Source organism: Rhinichthys klamathensis, unplaced genomic scaffold, assembly GCF_029890125.1.
Source record: "Rhinichthys klamathensis goyatoka isolate OS25496 unplaced genomic scaffold, OSU_Roscu_1.1 h1tg000151l_1, whole genome shotgun sequence".
NCBI lineage: Eukaryota > Metazoa > Chordata > Actinopteri > Cypriniformes > Leuciscidae > Rhinichthys > Rhinichthys klamathensis.
The window spans coordinates 278,870-295,718 of NW_026606686.1; the positions used below are offsets into that span (position 1 = coordinate 278,870).

General features: G+C 38.5%; 1 protein-coding gene across 1 annotated transcript; it reads left to right on the plus strand.

Moving 5' to 3' along the window:
• The first annotated feature begins 1,011 nt into the window (after positions 1–1,011).
• nars1 (asparaginyl-tRNA synthetase 1) lies at positions 1,012–16,440 on the plus strand. The gene is made up of 15 exons (XM_056258418.1): positions 1,012–1,197; positions 3,032–3,114; positions 3,205–3,270; positions 4,328–4,420; positions 4,502–4,591; positions 6,698–6,776; positions 6,854–6,924; positions 7,457–7,543; positions 10,069–10,290; positions 11,956–12,155; positions 12,427–12,562; positions 12,793–12,906; positions 13,009–13,140; positions 15,108–15,239; positions 16,105–16,440. Exons 1-15 carry the CDS (start codon positions 1,164–1,166, stop codon positions 16,234–16,236), a joined length of 1,671 nt encoding a protein of 556 aa, XP_056114393.1. The 5' UTR covers positions 1,012–1,163; the 3' UTR covers positions 16,237–16,440.
• The last annotated feature ends 409 nt before the right edge of the window (positions 16,441–16,849 follow it).

Consider the following 16,849-nt stretch of genomic DNA (forward strand, 5'->3'; position numbering starts at 1 on the left):
CAACACACTCTAACTAACCCACTGATGTCACATGGACTACTTTGATGATGTCTTTATTTCCTTTCTGGACAAGGACAGTATACCGTACACACATTTACAATGGAGGGACAGAAAGCTCTCGGACTAAATCTAAAATATCTTAAACTGTGTTCCGAAGATGAACGGAGGTCTGACGGGCTTGGAGCGACATGAGGGAGAGTCATTAATGACATCATTTTCATTTTTAGGTAAACTAACCCTTCAAAGACCAGCAGATAACTTTCAACTAATATTATATTAATAATGTTTGTCCAGAACGTTTCCTGTGAGCTGGGTTGAACAATAGTGCTGTAAATTAAGTCTATTCATTATTCTTGGCTAATGAATACATGTCTCTCTCTCTCTTTATTGTTGCTGAATCGCAGCTGTGCCGGAAATGGGTCCGGAATAAAGAATGGACCGAGGAGTTGGAAATGGTCGAGATCGGATGATGTCCACAGTAATGTGAAAGTTCACTGTTGTGATGAAGAGATGTAGATAAATTATGTAATTATGTTTTTGAAGGTTTTTTTGTACAGTCACAAACTTTGATGAAACCTTAACCTAAATGTTTACCAAACTATTTATATATTGTTTGTAAAAGTGTAATAAATATAATATATAATCTTAATAAACTACTTGCTCAGTGTCTCTGATTTGATTAGGACTCATTCATATGTCACGTATTGAAACCTGATTGAAACCCGTTAGAAAAACTGTAATGAAATAAGATTAAAATAAATAAACCAATAGACATTAGATTAAATACGTAAATAATAAATAAATACATTACTGCACTTTTTTAATTGCTTTATTTGTTTTGATTTTAGTGACTGAACCATAGACTGTAGGCCTGAACCAACGCTAAACGCTTTTATTTAAACTCCCGCCCCCAACCTCAAAACCAACCAATCAGCTTGCCGGAAAAATCTTCATCTTGCGAATGGGCCAATCCCATAGACGGCAAATCCCCAGCCGAAACGACAGAGTTGAAGGGTTCGCGCATGCGCACGAGTCTCCAGCAGCCATCAGCTCGTTTGCCCAGCGTGCGGTGACAGACGGACGAACCGATTACCGGAGCCTTTACCCGAAAACACTCCCGAACCGAGCCGGACTCAACTCATCTGAGGCCTATAGAGCAGAACATGGCGGGCGAGGGCGTCGCTCAGATGGCGATCAGTGAGTTTGATGATGAAGAAGATGACGCTGCATATTGTCTGCAGTGTTGCGTCAGATCATGCTCTACTGCACTATAATAAGTTACACATACTGTAATCTATTTATATAGACTGCAGTACACAACATACTATATATATATGGTCTTATCAGAACATGCTTTATAATATTTAATCATAAACTGACAAGATCTGTCAAATCTAACATGTCCACTACTTTAAATAAATGCTTTAGATTTTCGTAAATAAACTCTCAAATGTTGATTAATTTAAGTGAATCTGACTAATCAAAGAATAGTTTTAAATAGTGATCGGCCGGTATGGATTATTTTATAACAGATTTGCGTGTTTATGTGCCCGATAAACGATATGTATTTATTGTTTTATTTCTGGTTTTGACACTTAAACCAACAGCACTGAACAAACTGATTTATTTAACACTTTGTTCAATACGGTAATTTCACTTGCATACAAAATAAGTGAAGTGCACTGCGTGTCACTAAAGTGTCTTTTTAAATAACAGGTAACTAATAAAGCATGTAAAAATAAATCTCTTAACACATTTTTTTAAAGGCATAAACTTTCTAAACCGCCTGAATAAAAAAAAAAACATTGCTACTTTAACGTAGTTTAGTACTCCATTTACATCTTTTTATTTATAACAACTGCTGTAATATTAATAATAAAAGGCAAAATGCATTTTCAAAGTCTAATGTTTTTAAACGGAGAACATAATAATAATAATAATAATTCATTACATTTATATAGCGCTTTTCTAGGCACTCAAAGCGCTTCACATGGAAGGGGGGAATCTCCTCAACCACCACCAGTGTGCAGCATCACCTGGATGATGCGACGGCAGCCATATTGCGCCAGAACGCTCACCACACACCAGCTTACTGGTGGAGAGGAGACAGAGTGATGAAGCCAATCAGAGTATATATATAGGGATGATTAGGAGGCCACGATGGACAGAGGCCACTGGGCAAATTTGGCCAGGATGCCGGGGTTACACCCCTACTCTTTCGAAAGACATCCTGGGATTTTTAATGACCACAGAGAGTCAGGACCTCGGTTTAACGTCTCATCCGAAGGACGGGTTTTCAAATAGTTGTTAGTAAATAATTAGAAAATGATTTGATATAATGTAAATATGAATGCAATAACATGAATAAATACAATTTTTTTCATAAATATAAGCATTCATTTTGAATTGCGCCATTTATCTGTGAATCCGATATTACTAAACTGCTTAAATATCGGGGGAAATATCTGTAAAACCGATTATCGGTCAATCTCTACTTTTAATCCTAGTAGTGCTAGGGGTGGGCGATACCAAACATTTTTCTATGCTATACCGATGCTTTTTGTTACAATTATTTTTTTAAATTAGTATGTGGTTTTTCAAAATAATGTACATTTTTACACACAAAAAGGATCATTACTCTTCAAGGAAATGTAGCCTACATCTACATGACATACTTGCCATTAATAAGAAATGTATTACAAAAGCACATTCGAGCACAATTAAATAAAAAATGTTTGTATCAATAGTTGTTAGTAAATAATTAGAAAATGATTTGATATAATGTAAATATGAATGCAATAACCTAAAATACCAAACAACATAAAACGTGCACATTTGCACTTGTTTTCTTAACCAGGCCGTAATTTTTCCAGACCAACTTCCACTTTCTACATATATTCGTCTATTTAGGCTTCCTGATGAGTGTCGATGTATATTAACACTGCCGTGTCGGCCTGATGCCCTCGCTGAAGGACCTGAGCCTTTTCCTGCTCTTGCTAAATGTTAACTCTGCTGTTGTTTGCTCCTGCAGAAGAGCTGTACGTGTCTGATAAACAGGGCAGTGATGTGGATGGAGACGGATCCGAGCAAAAGCCCTTTAAAACGCCACTCAAGGTGCCGGGAGATAATTCACATCTTCTCATGAAATATGATTTCGGTATTTCGTTGCATACTTTTTCATTTATATTTCCTAAATGTTCTCAGGCACTGTTGTTTGTGGGAAAAGACCCGTTCCCAGTGCTCTATGTGGATTCACAGAAGGAAGGAGAGGTGTGTAAACCTTACAACTTACTAACCGTAACAACAATAAACATATAAATCTATAGATTTAAAAGATTGGTTCCTGACATAAACCTACACTACACAAATTATTACAAAATTGCTTGTGAAATTGACATTTAAAGATTTTACCTTTATTGAATCCAATGAAAAAATTAAGATCATATAGAATTTAATGATACAAATATCATTAGAAAAAAATTATCCACTAAGCATACATTTTATAAAGGGTTTATTTAGTATTTACTTGCTGATACACAATTTGAGCAGACATGAGTAAAGAAAATTGTTTTCCCTGTCTACATAGTAGGGATGCACAATATATCGGTCATCATATCGGTTTCGGCCAATATATGTTAATTTTTACAGGCCTATAAATAATGGGTTATTTCCTTCAGCTGAGACACTCCAGATGTGCACTGTTCAACATGATGATTTTGAATTGCTTGAAATATGATTAGAATCACTTCAAAAAAGGAAAATACAGTAAAGTGCAACATGTGCAGCGCAAGTCTGTCATATCGGCTACATAAAATTATGATGAGAACATTATAATTGTGTGCTTGAGACGTGGATTTTAATGGTGAGACTTTTGTTTTTGTAATCAGGCTCTCAAAAATTATATAAAATTTGGATTTAGATTTATCGGCCAATATATCGGTTATCGGCTTTCAAATATAAAGAAATTATCGGTTATCGGCTTTCAAATATAAAGAATTATCGGTTATCGTATTGTCCAAAATTTTCATATCGGTGCATCCCTAATAGATAATGTTTTGAAATTTATGAAATAAGGCAAAGTTATATTAGATGTATCTGTTTTGAAAAAACCTTTTAACGCAAAATTGTCACAAATGTGCTTTTTTTTTTCATGGTGCATGCAAAATTAGTGCATATTTAATTAATAATTAGCACATATGCATATTTTGCATAAGAGAGTGTTTTAAGGTGATTCATAATAACTTGACAAAGTTTGATAGGAATAGCGTTTTACCTGTACCGTATGACCTCTGGATAGTTGAACATTACGGTGTGTTTGTGTTGTCAGCGCTGGGCCGTCATCTCTAAGACTCAAATGAAGAACACGAAGAAGCTCTTCAACCGAGAGCAAATGAAGAGCGAGAGCAAAGACCAGAAGGAGGTACCTGGAACATCACCTGTCCTCCACAGACATGTAATAACTCCTGTTCTATCGATCATCTTTTGACCTCATGATTGACAGGCTGAAGATGCTGAACGCAGAGAGAAGAATCTGGAAGAAGCTAAAAAGATCACCATCAAGAACGACCCCAGCCTTCCTGAACCCAAAACCGTGAGTACTTCCTGAATTACGTTCAGAATATAATATTGATTATATAATAGCACTGAGTTACAATATGAGGATGGGTAGGTGGTTTAGGGGCAGTAATGGATATAAATAATAAACAATTGCAAGTTTACATATTACATCTTTTAATAATCTCGCAATTCTGACTTTCTCGGAATTCTGACTTTCATCTCGGAATTCTGACTTGGAATTCTAAGTTTACATCTCGGAATTCTGACCTGGAATTCTAAGTTTACATCTCGGAATTCTGACTTGGAATTCTAAGTTTACATCTCGGAATTCTGACCTGGAATTCTAAGTTTACATCTCGGAATTCTGACATGGAATTCTAAGTTTACATCTCGGAATTCTGACCTGGAATTCTAAGTTTACATCTCGGAATTCTGACTTGAAATTCTGACTTTCATCTCGGAATTCTGACTTGGAATTCTGAGTTTACATCTCGCAATTCTGACTTTTTTTCTTTGTTTCTGCCTTGGAGTGAAAAAGTTAAAGAGATAATTGTAAAAACTTGCATTTGCGAGTTTATATCTCAATTAGGACCATATCTCGCATTCTCATAATTGTAAGAAAAAAGTCAGAATTGCAAGACAAAAAGTGATTGCTATCAAAGTGGAAATGTTAAATGTTCCTTTTTTAAAGACATAAGGTTCTTCAAATGTTGGCACTTCAAATGAATTTGATCCGAATTCATATTCTCAAAGAGCATCAGTCATTGCGCAGGGTTCCAGACTGCGACCAAATTGGTCGCATATGCGACCATTTTTTGAGAATGTGCGAGTTAAAATGTTATGTGGTCGCATTTGTGCGAGTGGACGCTTGAGCAACAGAACGCCGTTGTATCAGCTGCTGCAGTCCGTAACTTATGTTCAAAATGAACGAGTAGGCTTCATCATGAATCCATTTTCCAAACCGTGTTTTTGACTTACTCTGAATCACTACGGTACGCCTACTACGCCTATAATAAATGTTTATATTCGGACTATTTTATGCCGGGGTCGTCTCGGCTGCGGGGTATCCCAGTGCCTGCGTGACTCGCCATAGACATTAACGGAGAGAAGTTCCGTCTACAGTGTTCTTACGCAAGACACGTGCAGTTTATTTATTGACGAACGTAGACGTCACGCGCATCGCACACTGATGGTGAAACGCGCCAATTACGAATTCACGAATTAAGGCATATAAAAAAGGTCTCACGAAACACAGAGCCCCTTCCTCCTACGTCTTTTCAGCGGTTATATTTTCCTCTGTCGAGCGATTACTCTCATGATCGCTCATCAGAGGAAAAGGAATTATTATAAAATGCAGAAGGTAAGGAGTGTGAGATTTCTGCTTTTTGTTACAACTATAAACTTTGATAACGAAAAATCTGTATCAGTTTATTATAATACTCTAATCTTTTAAAATGTAATGCATACATTTGAATGTTTAATGATTTTTAAAATATAGAAAGATGATAATAGACAGAAAGATAGATAGATAGATAGAATATGATTCAAATGTAAATAGATAGATTGTATATAATTCAAATATAAAATGCTTAAAATTACAGATTAAAATTACTGTCCAAAATCCATGAAAATCCTGAAATTTGGCAATGATAATTAATGTATTACAGGTATTTCTGCTGCAACCCAGAAAGCCTTTGCTAGCCTTGGTCTATTAAAACCACTAATCATCAGCATGCATTGATTAATCCCATGGCATAAAAAAAAAAAAAAGTGCGACCAAATCATATGCTGGTGCGACCAACGGAGAAAGTTGGTAGCACCAGTGCAACCAGTGGAAAAGTTAGTCTGGAGCCCTGTTGCGTTTGTAAGATGTGAATAAATGTACGCAAGGTATTTTTCAATCTGGTTGAGAAAGTAGCCGGATTCAAAGGTTTAAACCGCTAATATTTTCCTTATAAATTGATTTTTTATGGTATTTACCGCCCCTTTTAATCAGATTGAAATCTCTTTAGGGGTTGAGCTCCATCGGATCCATTGATGTAAATCCCATTAAGCCATCAATCCGATTATTAATGCATTTCTAGGTTGTATTCTGGTCTGCTTTATGAAGTTTTTCAGTTGTATTTTCTGTGCCGCTCAGGTGAAGATTGATAAACTGGAGCTGTTCAGAGAGCAGAGGGTGAAGGTGTTCGGTTGGGTGCATCGCTTGCGCAGACAAGGTTTGTTCATCTAGAATCAATCAACATTTAATACAATATACATTTATTTAAAAATGTTTTTGCTAATGTTTTCTCAGGAAAGAACCTTCTGTTTATTGTGCTGCGCGACGGAACCGGTTTCCTGCAGTGTGTTCTCACGGATAAACTGGTACTGTGTGTGTTTGTTGATATTTTACACTATTATAATAGGTAAATTAGTCCCATCTGTCCTGTTAGTTATTAGGTATCTTAGTTATGAGGATTAAGGCTAGGTGATGCCCTAATTACAAGAAAATAAAAGCGAAAAATATATAAAATATAATTATAATATACACTACCACTTAAAACTTTGGGGTGGGTAAGATTTCTAAATGTTTTTGAACAGTCTCTTCTACTCACCAAGGCTGCATTTATTTGATCAAAAATACAGTGAAAATGTGAATATATAGTAAAGTGTAATTTATTCCTGTGATCAAAGCTGAATGTTCAGCATCATTACTCCAGTCTTCAGTGTCACATGATCCTTCACAAATCACTCTAATATGATGATTTGCATATCTCCATATCTTAAACTTGTATTAGCTCTGAAATGGGTTGTTTTTAGTCAGTTGTAAACAGCCATGTTTGACGATATTGAATGTAAGAAGTGAAATGCAGTGGAAGGTGTTGTTGAGATGATGAAGGGTGTTTTCTGTGTTCAGTGTCAGTGTTATAATGGACTGATGTTATCTACGGAGAGCACCGTCGCTCTGTATGGAACCGTCAAACCTGTTCCTGAGGGCAAACAGGTAATATGATTTTAATATAATAATGATTCATTTTTAATTACCTATATTTAAAGGGACTGTTCATTAAAAGGAAAGTTTACTCGCCATGTCATGAAACCCTAAACTAAATTTACTTCGACTACATTTTTATGTGTTGAATGTAACCATCCGTTCGTTAATTGTAGGAGAAAACTAGTAAATTGTCTTTTTTTGTGCTGTTCTCAACAGGTTTAGTCTTTGTGTCGACAGTTTTCTTGTACTATAGTACATCAATGACTGACTCATCGCTGTCTCATAATTATACATTAGACTGCATGTCCTTATCCAATGAGAAGACACCTGGCTTAATTATGCATGCGACTGTGTGTCCTTATCCAATGAGAAGACGCCTAGCTTAATTATTCATGCGACTGTGTCCTTATCCAATGAGAAGACGCCTAGCTTAATTATTCATGCAACTGTGTGTCCTTATCCAATGAGAAGACACCTGGCTTAATTATTCATGCGACTGTGTGTCCTTATCCAATGAGAAGACGCCTTGCTTAATTATTCATGAGACTGCATGTCCTTATCCACGAGAAGACGCCTTGCTTAATTATTCATAAGACTGCGTGCCCTTATCCAATAAGGAGCCTCGCTTAATTATTCATGAGATTGTATCCTTATCCAACGAGAAGACGCCTTGCTTAATTATTCATAAGACTGCGTGCCCTTATCCAATAAGGAGCCTCGCTTAATTATTCATGAGATTGTATAGTTATCCAATGAGAAGACGCCTCGCTTAATAATTTGTGAGACTGCGTGCCCTTATCCAATAAGAAGCCTTACTTAATTATTCATGAGATTGTGTCCTTATCCAATGAGAAGACGCCTCGCTTAATTATTCGTGAGACTGCGTGTCCTTATCCAATGAGAAGGCGCCTCGCTTATTGAGAAGACGCCTTGCTTAATTATTCATGAGACTGAGTGTCCTTATCCAATGTGAAGACGCCTCGCTTATTGAGAAGACGCCTTGCTTAATTATTCATGAGACTGAGTGTCCTTATCCAATGAGAAGACGCCTCGCTTAATTATTCGTGAGATTGCGTGTCCTTATCCAATGAGAAGGCGCCTCGCTTATTGAGAAGACGCCTTGCTTAATTATTCATGAGACTGAGTGTCCTTATCCAATGTGAAGACGCCTCGCTTAATTATTCGTGAGACTGCGTGTCCTTATTCAACAAGACGCCTTGCTTAATTATTCATGAGACTGCGTGCCCTTATCCAATAAGAAGCCTTACTTAATTATTCATGAGATTGTGTCCTTATCCAATGAGAAGACGCCTCGCTTAATTATTCGTGAGACTGCGTGTCCTTATCCAATGAGAAGGCGCCTCGCTTATTGAGAAGACGCCTTGCTTAATTATTCATGAGACTGAGTGTCCTTATCCAATGTGAAGACGCCTCGCTTATTGAGAAGACGCCTTGCTTAATTATTCATGAGACTGAGTGTCCTTATCCAATGAGAAGACGCCTCGCTTAATTATTCGTGAGATTGCGTGTCCTTATCCAATGAGAAGGCGCCTCGCTTATTGAGAAGACGCCTTGCTTAATTATTCATGAGACTGAGTGTCCTTATCCAATGTGAAGACGCCTCGCTTAATTATTCGTGAGACTGCGTGTCCTTATTCAACAAGACGCCTTGCTTAATTATTCATGAGACTGCGTGCCCTTATCCAATAAGAAGCCTTACTTAATTATTCATGAGATTGTGTCCTTATCCAATGAGAAGACGCCTCGCTTAATTATTCGTGAGACTGCGTGCCCTTATCCAATGAGAAGGCGCCTCGCTTAATTATTGGTGAGACTGCGTGTCCTTATCCAATGAGAAGGCGCCTCGCTTATTGAGAAGACGCCTTGCTTAATTATTCATGAGACTGAGTGTCCTTATCCAATGTGAAGACGCCTCGCTTAATTATTCGTGAGACTGCGTGTCCTTATCCAACGAGAAGACGCCTTGCTTAATTATTCGTGAGACTGCGTGTCCTTATCCAACGAGAAGACGCCTTGCTTAATTATTCATAAGACTGCGTGCCCTTATCCAATGAGAAGACGCCTTGCTTAATTATTCGTGAGACTGCGTGTCCTTATCCAACGAGAAGACGCCTTGCTTAATTATTCATGAGACTGCGTGCCCTTATCCAATAAGAAGTCTTACTTAATTATTCATGAGATTGTGTCCTTATCCAATGAGAAGACGCCTCGCTTAATTATTGGTGAGACTGCGTGTCCTTATCCAATGAGAAGGCGCCTCGCTTATTGAGAAGACGCCTTGCTTATTGAGAAGACGCCTTGCTTAATTATTCATGAGACTGAGTGTCCTTATCCAATGTGAAGACGGCGGGCTTAATTATTCATGACAGCATGCCGTTGCAAAACCCTGGTTAGAACAGGGGGTTTCATGACCCTTAAAGTCTTTTCCATGCCTGTTTGATTTCTTAAACACAAGAATAGTGTGTTTTTTTTCTCCATGCAGTTAATGGTTTTGTGTTGTTTTGTTTTGCGAGGCTCCGGGTGGCCATGAGCTGCACTGTGATTTCTGGGAGCTGATGGGTCTGGCTCCGGCGGGCGGCGCTGATAACCTGCTGAACGAGGAGTCTGACGTGGACGTGCAGCTGAACAACCGGCACATGATGATCCGCGGGGAAAACGTCTCCAAGATCCTGAAAGTCCGATCCACCGTGACCCAGTGTTTCCGGGATCATTTCTTCAGCCGGGGTTACTGCGAGGTCATTCCTGAAGCACACACACACATTAAGCACACGCTCCTTATAGGGATAGTTCACCCTATAAAGAAAATTAGCCCATGATTTGCTCACCCTCAAGTCGTCCTACAGTAGGTGTATATGACTTTCTTCTTTCAGACGGATACAATGGGTATATTAAAAAATATCCTGGCTCTTTCAAGCTTTATAATGGCAGTGAAGGGCTGTTTCTGTTTTGTAGTCCATAAAAGTGCATCTATCCATCATAAAAGTTTAATAAAAGCCTTCTGAAGCGAAGCGATGCGCTTGTGTATGAAAAATATTCACTTTTAACACTTCTAAAATTCTAGCTTCCGGCCAAACGAGCATACAAAGTCTACTTGCACAACTTGTCATGGCGTAGCGTAAATATCAGCAGAACGTCGCATTACTCGCATAAGTTGCGCTTTAAGGCCCTTGCACACTGAGGCGAAATTTTCGTATGCGTTTTTTCGTATTCGTGATTCGGTGGCTCTGAATTGTCAAAACACCATTCACACCGCTCGCTACGGATGCGAAAAACGCAGAAAATCGAACCCGATCCAATTTTTTTTTATGACGGACGAAAGTTTCGGAGGCGGTGTGCGAGCGTGATTGACATAACGTTTATTTTTTAACGTGCGAAAATTTCGGACGCGGATTTCGGACAGAGTGTGCAAGACTTCAGACTTAAGTCGAATACGTGTGTTCGTTTGGCCGGAAGCTAGTTATTTTACTTTATAAAGTTTTAAATGTGGATATTTCTCTTATCATGGATAAATGCACTTTTATGATGAATAGATGCACTTTTATGATGGATGGATGCACTTTTATGATGATAGATGCACTTTTATCATGGATAGATGCACTTTTATGATGAATAGATGCACTTTTATGATGGATGGATGCACTTTTATGATGATAGATGCACTTTTATGATGATAGATGCACTTTTATCATGGCTAGATACACTTTTATCATGGATAGATGCACTTTTATGATGATAGATGCACTTTTATCATGGATAGATGCACTTTTATGATGGATGGATGCACTTTTATGATGATAGATGCACTTTTATGATGGATAGATGCACTTTTATGATGATAGATGCACTTTTATGATGGATAGATGCACTTTTATCATGGATAGATGCACTTTTATGATGATAGATGCACTTTTATGATGATAGATGCACTTTTATCATGGATAGATGCACTTTTATGATGATAGATGCACTTTTATGATGGATAGATGCACTTTTATGATGATAGATGCACTTTTATGATGATAGATGCACTTTTATGATGGACAGATGCACTTTTATGATGATAGATGCACTTTTATCATGGATAGATGCACTTTTATGATGATAGATGCACTTTTATCATGGATAGATGCACTTTTATGATGGATAGGTGCACTTTTATCATGGATAGATGCACTTTTATCATGGATAGATGCACTTTTATCATGGATAGATGCACTTTTATCATGGATAGATGCACTTTTGCTGTATGTAAAATTAGCATTACCTTGTCTTTATTTGAAAAAATATGATTACCAGTGCGCACAAATTTACCAGATTACTGAGTGGCCTGTTACAGTGTTTACATCCTTTTTATTATTTAAGAGGTGTTGAGGTAAAGGTTTGTTTCGTGTGTTCCTCAGATCACTCCGCCCACTCTGGTGCAGACGCAGGTGGAGGGCGGCTCCACCCTCTTCAGTCTCAACTACTTCGGCGAGAACGCGTACCTGACGCAGTCGTCTCAGCTCTACCTGGAGACCTGCATCCCTGCGCTGGGAGACACTTTCTGCATCGCACAGTCCTACCGCGCCGAGCAGTCGCGCACCCGCAGACACCTGTCCGAGTGAGTGAGTGTGTGTGTGAGAGAGAGAGAGACTGTGTGTGTGTGTGGTTTAGATATTCCTTGCATTGTGGGGACATTTTTTGGTCCCCATGAGGAAAGCAGCTTATAAATCAGACTAAGTGGTGTTTTTTTGAAAATGTAAGAATAGTGTGTGTGTGATGGGTAGGGTTAGTGTAAGGGGACAGCATGTAAAGTATAAAAACCATTACATCTATGGAGAGTCAACATGAAAACCCAACGTGTGTGTGTCTGTGTGTGTGTGTGTTCTCAGGTACACCCACATCGAGGCTGAGTGTCCCTTCATGAGTTATGAAGACCTTCTGAACAGGTTGGAGGATCTGGTGTGTGATGTGGTTGACAGGGTCCTGAAGTCTCCTGCCGCCCAACTGCTCTACGACCTGAACCCTGTACGACCCCTGACCTCTCACAACAGCATTATATGGGTTTCTCAATATCATACACAGAGGTCCTCGCAGTCATGAAAACATGGAAACATCCATTTTAAAGGCCTTTAAACACAATCCAGGCCTGTAAAAGTCATGAAATTGACCGGGCAACATTGTGAATGTTCTTTTGAATAGTTATGTATTGTTGACCATAAAATATAAAATATGATCTTTTTATTTTCCTCCTGCAGGACTTCAAGCCTCCCAAACGTCCGTTCAAGAGGATGAACTACACCGAGGCCATTGATTGGCTAAAGGAGCACAACATCAAGAAGGATGATGGCACGTTTTACGAGTTTGGAGAGGTTTGTTACGTCGAGTCTCGTACGTTATTGCCAAGAGCGCTGAACTACGGAGAAACGCTCGAGTTATGATGATGTTTGACCATTTGTGTGTCATTTCCACAGGATATCCCAGAAGCCCCTGAGCGCCTGATGACCGACGCCATCAACGAGACGATCCTGCTGTGTCGATTCCCGGCTGAGATCAAGTCCTTCTACATGCAGCGCTGCCCTGAGGACCGGCGCCTCACTGAATCGGTCAGGATCACACACACTTTCTGCCATTAACCCGTGTCATAACTAGGGCTGGGTATCAATCGCACCGGAGGAACCTTTTCAATTCCTAGAACTATTAGCAGAAGTTCCCAGATGTCGGATGTCTCGGATTTTAGTACTAGGATCTCGTTTTGGAGGAACTCATTTGGCTCCTGCTTCAGAGTCGGTCTAAACTAGCGCTATAGGAACTATCCGTGACGTTAGTGTTTGCTGATTGGCCGAACGCACGCGAAACACCAGCACCCGCCATTTTTTAAAAGGCTGTTTAAACACACAGATTATGGCCTATTTATTTACTCCACAAACTAACTCTACGAACATGTAAAACTGATAGATGGACCTCTTTACCTTCACGCTGAGGAGAAAACCCAACGCGACTTTGAGGAGACCAGGCGAAACATCCTTAGCTAGCAACACGGGACATCAACCACACGGCAAACGCTAATAACGTTTCGCTACTGTCTACTTTCTATGTATAACAGGTCTATCTAATAACGTGTTAGACAGGGCTGTTAGACAGATCGTACACTGATGAACATGGAGAATGTGAGCACTGTGAGCTCAGGCTCTGGCGTTCTCAGCACCGTCAAAATAAAAGTCACAACATGCGCGGCTCACGTCACTTCAGTTCCTACTAGCGGTGCGAATGCAACCAGGAAAACGTTCCCATTAGTTCTCGGGGAAACACCCTGGCGGCTCGTTCCTAGAAGTTCGATACTTTTTAGGCACCGACTGAATTGCCTTGATACCATCGAGTATCAAAAAACGTGTTGTCGTTCAGGTACCAAATTTCGATGCAGCATGTATGATACGCCCAAATCCAGTGCCTCTGATTGGCTGTGGCGAGGCATCAAGGGGAAACACTGTTACGCTGGCTTGATGGCAACGGCTTGATGCAATGAATGACGCAGTGACACGTAAAAGGACTATGTTTAATATTCTCACAACAGCAAGCTCTACACGCAACCCGTTAAAATAAAAGTTTGGTTTAACAAAGAAACTGTGATGGAAATATATTACTCTTGTACAGTATAATGTACATCCTAATGTAATACTACTACTACTACTAACAATAATACAATTATTATTAAAACAAATTTTCTTCCATGTTATAATTTTAACAATAAACCTCTGTTGTGTGGCACTTGTTAGCCAACAAATTAAAGGGCTTGTTTAATTTTCATTTGAATAAAAGATAGATTAATGTTTTATGCCTTCATTTAACAGAAAAATTACAATGCACAACGCAGAATTTCTAAAAAAAAAAAAAAAAAAAAGATTTAATTTCATATTATATTTGTATAATTTGTACACAAATTAAGTTGTTTTTATGAATTCAATTAATTAGATATGTTTTTGATTAAACCATTTAAATTGAATATAAACAAAATAAAACATTGAAGAAAAAGAATTAAGAATGTAATTTTTGTTGAACTGTTAATAAATTGCTGTTAATTTGAACAAGGTTAATGATTTCAATTAATTACACATGCTTTTTGATTAATAAAATTTAATTTAGCCATCCAAAAAAAATTAAAAACGGAATCCAGAAAAATTAAAACGGGAATAATTAAATTAACTCACATTAAACTAGCTATCTTGTCAAGTGCTGTTATCCTCCTTAAGGGTGGCTGCATTAACAGTTTCCCTCTTCACATTAATGTTACAGCCTCTGCTATAACATTATCTGTTCATAAAATTACTATTGAAAAAAGTATCGTTCAGTAACCGGTATCGAAAACATTTTGAACATCTCGAAACAAAAATTTCCAGTAACATTATTTTTCCCTGTCTACACCAAAGCCATTGCATTCACAGCCAATCAAAACTCATGTGGTGTTTAACATGCAGTTATGTGGACCAATGGGATTTCACTGTGGGCGGAGCTACCAGCCAGGCATTGTAAATGTGTGTGTGTGTGTGTGTGTGTGTGTGTGTGTGTGTGTCAGGTGGATGTGCTGATGCCTAACGTCGGGGAGATCGTGGGAGGATCCATGCGTATCTGGGACGCGGAGGAGCTCCTGGACGGGTATAAGAGAGAGGGAATCGACCCCACACCCTACTACTGGTACACTGACCAGGTAACATCTCTCACGTGCACTATCATAGATTCAGATTACAGGAGGACATTAATATGTGTATTTAGCATGAATGCATTCAATCGATCAGAACATAATGTTACAAAAAGATTCTATTTCAAATAAATGCTGTTTTATATTCACTAAAGGATCCTGAGAAATAAAATCTATCACGGTTTCCACAGAAATATGAACTGTTTTCAACATTGATAATCATAAATGTTTATAAACATCAAATCATATTAGAGTGATTTGAGAAGGATCATGTGACACTGAAGACTGGAGTAATGATGCTGAACATTCAGCTTTGATCACAGGAATAAATTACACTTTACAAAATATTCACATAGAAAACAGATGATTTAAAGTGTAATAATATTTCACTGTATTTTTTATCAAATAAATTCAGCTTAAGATGAGCAGAAAACGTTCAAAAGCGTAATGTACACTTTTGAATGATCGTGTGCATCTTGATAGTTTTATATTTTCCCTGAAATGATTTAAATAGTGAATTTTGTTTTCAAATAGCTATTGTTGGCAACAGTGTTTAATGTAAAACTTAAGTTAATAAATGTAATTCTATAATAATCAAGCCCTGTTTGCAGTAAGAATATGAAATAAAATGTTAATTTATATTTACATACACAAGTGTACCAATACAAAATAAACAGCAATATTTACTAGCTTATACAATATTTTAATATATGACAAATGCAACGAGCAACTTGTTGCAAATTAATTGATTGATAGCGTTAAAAACAATAATGCTACCAGAGTTATCTTGAATATTGAATATTTCGACCAGCTCACAATGGTTAAAATATATTGCCGTATTCAGTGTGTGTGTGTGTGTGTGTGTGTGTTGCAGAGGAAGTTCGGCACGTGTCCTCACGGTGGATACGGTCTGGGACTGGAGCGGTTCCTCACCTGGCTCCTGAACCGCCACCACATCCGTGACGTCTGCCTCTACCCACGCTTCATCCAGCGCTGCCGCCCTTAACCACACACACACACACACACACATCACTGCAAGAGACCAACTACAAAATCACAGCACTCGCTCCCGTTGCTTCAGACCATACTTATATATTAAAGACCATATTCATATATACACGTCATGTTTAAAGATCTAATCAGAAGACGGTTTGAAAGAGGATTGTGTCTGTAATGTTCAAATGTGGCATAATAAATCAATGATGATGCACTTGTGTTTTAATCCATTAGAGGACATCAGAGAGCAGCTCAACTGCACTGTTATGATAAACCTATTACACACTCTACTAGAACAGGTTTTCCTGCTTGAATGTTGATTATTTTCCTCATATTCTCCATTGTTGCGGCTCCTCTCTTCCCAGTCTGGCAGTAACGCTCTGTTTACTTCCTGTCTCTATGAAGCCCCTCCTTCTGAAAAGCACACTGTGCTCGGATTGGTCGGCTGGATCAGTGTGCTGTGATTGGTCGAGTGTGTTTGGGAAATGTCCCGCCCCTTTCCATAACCACCAGTTTAACACACTACTAACTAACTCAACCAGGCCCCGCCCCTTTATTCTGCGTATGAATTATTATAATGAGGAATATTGTGACGTGTTCGTTCCCGGGAGAAACTCGAGACT